The sequence below is a fragment of the Populus nigra genome, chromosome 13 (assembly GCF_951802175.1).
Source record: "Populus nigra chromosome 13, ddPopNigr1.1, whole genome shotgun sequence".
NCBI classification, from domain to species: domain Eukaryota; kingdom Viridiplantae; phylum Streptophyta; class Magnoliopsida; order Malpighiales; family Salicaceae; genus Populus; species Populus nigra.
Genome location: NC_084864.1, coordinates 3,610,351 through 3,616,737, shown reverse-complemented (window position 1 = coordinate 3,616,737; position 6,387 = coordinate 3,610,351). Strand labels below are relative to the sequence as shown.

Sequence of the window (6,387 nt, the reverse complement as noted above, 5' to 3'; positions counted from 1 at the left end):
GTATTAAAAATTAAAAAAATCTAATATATTGTTTATTAGAAAATACCTCGTACCTTGCATTAAAATACCACCGAACACTAATAGACTATAAAAATATTACAGCAACTCACAGCTCGATCCCTTGAAGAGGTATGGCTTAGCCAATGACCATCTTGCTGTAGTCTTATTTTTAATGGCGACATTTCATTCAACGAATAGAGACACAGATCAGAATCGAAAGTCCAGTCCAAGTTTCAATCTTCATGCCCTTTCGTGGCTCTTTTGGCTTGTGCAAGACCAACACGTTCTTGCTGTCATCTGGTTATTGGATCACCTAATGAGGACATTGCTAGGTCACAGCTGCTAGCTGTGGTTGGGCAAAATTAGCAGGCACTACTTGCATTTCTTAGAACTCCAACCTCAAAGTTTATCCAAGTATGAAAAAGACGGGCGCCGCGCCCTTTTTTATCCTCTATAAAACAATGGCATGGCTAGCTGTGGTGACCCTCCCTTGAGTGACACCATTGCTTGCGGTGACCATTTTATCGCATTGCATGGCCACATTTTCATGTCTTGTTCTTGCTAATACCAGAAGGAGCTTGCCAGTTTTGACTGACTCCTCAACCCAGGCCGAGACGCTTTGTATACAACCGTTCTACTATCTGCCTAGCCACCACCACATTGCATGCACATTAGTGCCGTGATCCTTCCTCTTCCCTCCATCTAAAAATGGAAAAGAGAGGAGAGAACCGTTCTACCACCACCACATGGCATGGACATGGTTCTACATTGGTGCTATGCTTCCTTTTCCCTCCATGTAAATAAGAAAAAGAAAAGAGAGAAAATATATGGTTGCGTTTGTGGGATTTTTCAAAGTGGAAAATTCTTTATTCGTGTATCAACGTAGAAGTTCTAATTGGATTTCTTTTCCAATTAAAATTCATTTATTTATTATTTAGATTCATGCACAAAATTCATAATGAAAGAAAATATTTTGTGAGCTTTGACATATTTTAGTCAATAATTTGAAGATCTTGCTCTTATCTGTAAAGCCCTTAATTTATTTGACTAATGTCTTGTTGGCAGAACAAAATTATTATTTATCGTAAAAAACATTTTTATATTCCAGTGAGATTATTTTCAAATGTTTTTTTATTCTTCAGTTTTTCTATTTTTCAATCTTCTTCTCTCTTTTTTTCAGTTCTTTTAAACTAGCTCTTTGATCTATGACTATAATAGTTGTAATGGTGGCTAGAAAATAAATCTTTGATTCAAAAAAATATATTAAAATAACTGTTACAAATATTATAAATTTTTGACAGAACACAACACCATTGGTTGGGGACATGTCAAACTACGTCACCTGCGGGTAACAACCTTATTCGCCGTTGCTTCCTTCTTGAAGACCTTCTCTTCATTCTTCAATTTTGCCGCTTCCTTGATCCTCTCTTCATTATAAATACAAGGAGAAGAGAGAAATGGCTTCATGAGTATAAAATCTTGAGTTTTTCTTCTTTCTAGAAATGGCTTCTTTCAATGTTTCTTCTTGCCCTTCAACAACCACAAGAGCAGCTCGCTCTGGTTCCCTGTAAGTTTTTTTTTTGTTTTTTTATGCTTATTTTCGTGTTTTGACGGCTCTCTTAATGGCTTAACGTGTTAAAGTTTTCTACTTTTGGTTTTGTCTGCTCTTTTTTTATTTACATGTGTTTTGAAGGGTGAATGGTTTTCCATTTTGATTGTGCAATCTAGAGTACCGGTGTTTGGATCAGTTGAACCTTGTGTTTGATTTTATATTTTTGTTTAAGAACTTGGTTTTTTCTGTTTTTCTTTATGATGTGATTAGATCAAGAGTTTTTCGTCGTGTTTGATTTTAGAAGAGGAGCTAAAGAAAGGATAGGAATGATTGTTTGACTGCTAATGTCTGAGATTACTTGAAAAGAATCGAAATTCTTTATTGGTCATTCCGGTGACTGTATAGGATAGTTGACATGAATAATACTTTATCATGATTCAAAGTTCTGATTATTTTTTTGCACTTCTTAGCAATCCAGTGTAGTGTATGTATGTTGCAGCTTGATTAGTTTATTGTTTTGGGTTGTGAAATTTGTGATTATATGAAATTATCAGCATAATGGCCATGCTCTGTCTATTGTTTCTTGGTATTTAAAGTAGTTATTGAGCGATATTTATGTGTAGGGCATGTAGGAACTTCAGATTGTTTAATGGATTACATTGTGTGAATTCATTTTCTGCAAATGGGAATGCATTGAATTTGGCATTGATCCGGCTGGATGGTAGTAAATCATCTTTTGGTATTAAGGGTGCTAGCAAAACTCGAGCCACGCTGATATCTGGTGATGAGCTACTGTCCTATTCCAATGACAATGGTGTTGTTGCAAAGAGTGCTCTTCTAGATAATGGTTCTGTTGGGGTTGACTTACAGCCTGAGGCAGTAGCATTTGGAGCCCTATCAGCGGATAATGCTTTCAACACTAATGATTTTGCCAATGGTAATGATGACCGTCAATTGGATCGCCCCTCAGAAGGGTTCTCTTCCATCCCTGACGCCATTGAAGATATTCGCCGAGGAAAGGTAGTTTTTTCCTGGATTTTGTTGGTAGTTTATAGTAGCATTTTCATGCCTTATTGCTTCATAAAGATTTTTCATTACCGGTTTTCATTGCAGATTGTAGTGGTTGTAGATGATGAAGACAGAGAAAATGAAGGGGATCTCATTATGGCAGCAGAGTTGGCAACACCTGAAGCTATGGCGTTTATTGTAAAGCATGGCACTGGAATAGTTTGTGTGAGCATGAAAGGTGAAGATCTGGACAGGTTACAGCTTCCTTTGATGGTTAGGCAAAATGAAAATGATGAAAAACTTCGTACAGCTTTCACTGTGACTGTGGTATGTACTTTTCTGGCTTTGAGATTTCAAATCTAGAATATTGAGTCTCTCTTGTCAACATCGTTTATGAGGATTGCAGTTCACCAGAAATATAATAATTTTTTTCATTTCACTAGAAGTATATATAAACGCCCTGATTGTTTTAGCCTTGGAAAACACTTTCTTTGTAGAACGATATATTTGAAAAGTATATAAAATGATTATATGCAAAAGAATGTTTGAATTTTTCTATTTTTATCTGTGATGATCTGTTTCGAAGAAACAGAAATACCACACTAATAAAATAGTTCATTGCTCTACTTTCTGCAAAGCTTCACATTCAATGGTTTCTTCTCTGTCATGACAGAGGTTCTTAAAGTCATTCGCGGTCATTTCCAGACATGTGTGGCTACACAAAGATATTATTATTAATTGATCTTCTTATACACTACACCGTCATAGTTCTCAATTTTTCTTTTGCCTGTAAATGACGTTTTATTAGGATGCTAAACATGATACAACAACTGGGGTTTCGGCTAATGATAGGGCAACAACAGTGTTAGCTCTTGCATCCAAAGATTCAAAACCTGACGATTTCAACCGCCCAGGCCACATTTTTCCATTGAGGTATAGGGAGGGTGGTGTTCTGAAAAGAGCTGGACACACAGAAGCTTCTGTTGATCTTGCCGTTCTAGCTGGATTGGATCCTGTTGCAGTTCTGTGTGAGGTTGTAGACGATGATGGCTCCATGGCTAGATTACCGAAGCTTCTTCAATTTGCAGAGAGGGAGAACTTGAAAATTATATCTATAGCTGATTTAATCAGGTAAAGTGTTTTTCCATCTTCCTTCTTCTGTAGGAGCTTTATGTTATCATCATCATACAAGAGATTATGGTTGAGTAACTTTATCGGTGTCAGGGGTTGATCTGGTTACTTATGTAATAAAGGAATTATTTGCCATTCTGGGGTGTCTTAATGTGATTCTGTGGTAATATCAGTTAACTGAAGTACTATAATTGACAGGTATAGAAGGAAGACAGATAAGTTGGTAGAATATGCTTCTGCTGCTCGGATACCTACAGTGTGGGGACCGTTCACAGCTCATTGTTACAAGTCAATCTTGGATGGCATTGAGCATGTTGCAATGGTTAAGGTGAGCAATTATCATAATTTAGAGATCCAAACTCACAAATGTTACCCGAGTTGGGAAAATAATTGTGGTCATTTTCTCACAGCAGAAGACTAACTGCTTGCAAGGTTTTTGTGCTGTCGTTGCTACATTTCCCTTCAAACTTACAAAATGGCTTACAGAAATAGGATCGGGGAAAGGTATCTGAACCCCATGATATCAATTGTTAGAATTATTATGATGTAGAATAGATTCTCTGGAAAGAACCCAGGTTTGAGACCACATCTTGAAAGAAATGGGAATGAAAGAATGAACTTTAAACCATGCAGGAGGTCCATGCCAAGCCGGTTGGAACCTAGCTAATTCATAGCTTAATGTAGTTTGGTTGTTAGAACAGGAATACCTACACACACACACGCTCATGCAATCCTTCAGTCAACATATGATTTCGCTTCCAGTCAATAATGCAGAGAATGGGGAGTCGAATGTTTTCAATTTTCTGGTTTTTGAAACGCGAGAAGTCAGATATTTGGCTGTGCAGAGGCAAAAATGAAAGCAATTGTCATTTTACTTTTCCAGCTAGATAGAGTTTCTAAGGTCAAACACCCATTTTCAAACCTCTCACAAAAAAGAACTCCTTTAAGTATTCCATACTTTCAAATTATTTTTCTGGTTTATACAGGGTGACATTGGAGATGGGGAGGATATTCTTGTGAGGGTACATTCAGAATGCCTCACAGGAGATATATTTGGATCTGCTAGATGTGAATGTGGGAATCAGCTGGCACTTGCAATGCAGCAGATTGAAGCTGCTGGCAGAGGTGTTTTGGTCTATCTCCGCGGGCATGAAGGGCGTGGCATTGGTTTGGGTCATAAACTCCGTGCATACAACCTACAAGATGATGGACGTGATACCGTGGAGGCAAATGAGGAGTTGGGGCTGCCTGTTGATTCACGAGAATATGGCATTGGCGCCCAGGTATACCCTAAACCACACAAAATGAAAGCATTCCATTTGTAACTCTAGGCTCTCATGAACCGTATCCCATGATCAAACTGAGGTGATAAAGGCAGCTGTGTTTTCTCCTAATCTTACAATGAGATGCTCTGCATCCAGAGGTTTCAATCCTAGTTTCATTATGTAAATATGAACCACTTGGTTTCAACCCATTGGCCCATACCCTTTAACCATCTCAAGACATACTATCTCCACGTTGATGGAAATGAGTGTGGATCAACAAAAATGCAGGGGATCTAGCAAACCACCTCCATACCATCTAGTGTTGCTGTTTCTCCTCTTTTGTTTTTCTTAAGGTCAGAACAGCATGACATCAATGGAATTTCTTTGCAGATGTTACGAGATCTGGGTGTCCGAACAATGAAGTTGATGACAAACAACCCTGCAAAGTACATCGGGCTCAAGGGTTATGGATTGGCAGTTGCAGGAAGAGTTCCGCTATTAACTCCCATCACAAAGGACAGCAAGAGACAGCAATGGTAGTGATCATGGCAATGGTAATGGTAAATCCAGTGTCGACATTCCACCTGGTGTTGCTTCTGACAGGTAGACCAGTTGCATCCTCGCTTCAGACAGCCAGGAGTCAATTATGAGGTTCCAGTTGGGTTCTTTAACATGACAGAACGGCAAAATCATGAATTGGATTATGAAAAGAGCATAGATTCTTTCGTTGTACTCAACTAAAAATCAAAAACTATGATTACATTGCTTTGCGAGAGAAAAATTCAATGTCTTAGCGAGTGTATTGAACAGCCATTCATTCTTTGTTTAATGTGTAAAGTAGACAGAACAAAATAAATCTCATTTAATGCATTTGTAACTTGATCATTGTAAGGAAGTTGAAGCGATCTCTCTTGTTCACCCCATCAATTTAACAGTTTAAACATGAAAACATGCGAGGCAGAACTTGATTACTGTATCAAGATAAATTCCGTAATTTTTTTTTTCTTATCCGAGTATCTATATACCCTTTCAAAGAATAAAACTAGCCTCGTTTGAGTTCGTGGTTGCCTCTTCCAATAAATACGTTTCCCGAATAAATTTAGTATGGATAAATAAAACATGTTTTTGTGGATTTTTTGTTTTTAAAATATAAAAATTAACTCTAAAATTGTTTTGGAAATAGGTTTATTTTATATCTTTTTTCTTTAATGAATCACGTTTTTATCTCATTGTATTAATTTATTTTTTCGGTTTTGAAAAATTAACCAAACACATCTCAAAAGTTTAGTTTGATCTTGTTTTGGTATAAAAGTTTTGAATAATAAAGGAAAGTGGGTAACACAACAATTATGAGCTGGAGTGAGCTTTCAAGCAGGTACAAAATTGTGATTGTACAGATGTGTTTTTAAAAAATTTAAAAATATTTTTTAA

General features: G+C 37.1%; 1 protein-coding gene across 2 annotated transcripts; it reads left to right on the top strand.

The window, feature by feature from the left end:
* The first annotated feature begins 1,326 nt into the window (after positions 1–1,326).
* LOC133671001 (bifunctional riboflavin biosynthesis protein RIBA 1, chloroplastic-like) lies at positions 1,327–5,851 on the top strand. Of its 2 annotated transcripts, none has more exons than XM_062091616.1 (7): positions 1,327–1,567; positions 2,176–2,572; positions 2,666–2,887; positions 3,369–3,691; positions 3,890–4,019; positions 4,678–4,974; positions 5,347–5,851. In XM_062091616.1, exons 1-7 carry the CDS (start codon positions 1,503–1,505, stop codon positions 5,494–5,496), a joined length of 1,584 nt encoding a protein of 527 aa, XP_061947600.1. In that variant the 5' UTR covers positions 1,327–1,502; the 3' UTR covers positions 5,497–5,851. The 2 variants fall into 2 exon arrangements, with proteins under 2 accessions (XP_061947600.1, XP_061947601.1); XM_062091617.1 differs by having other exon boundaries at positions 1,333–1,567; positions 2,185–2,572.
* The last annotated feature ends 536 nt before the right edge of the window (positions 5,852–6,387 follow it).

Bases quoted from the DNA above. Each gene is read 5' to 3' on its own strand.
- LOC133671001 (XM_062091616.1), top strand. From the start codon at position 1,503: ATGGCTTCTTTCAATGTTTCTTCTTGCCCTTCAACAACCACAAGAGCA. The intron at 2,888-3,368 runs GTATGTACTTTT...ACGTTTTATTAG, and splicing joins CAGCTTTCACTGTGACTGTG to GATGCTAAACATGATACAAC. The intron at 4,975-5,346 runs GTATACCCTAAA...ATTTCTTTGCAG, and splicing joins AATATGGCATTGGCGCCCAG to ATGTTACGAGATCTGGGTGT.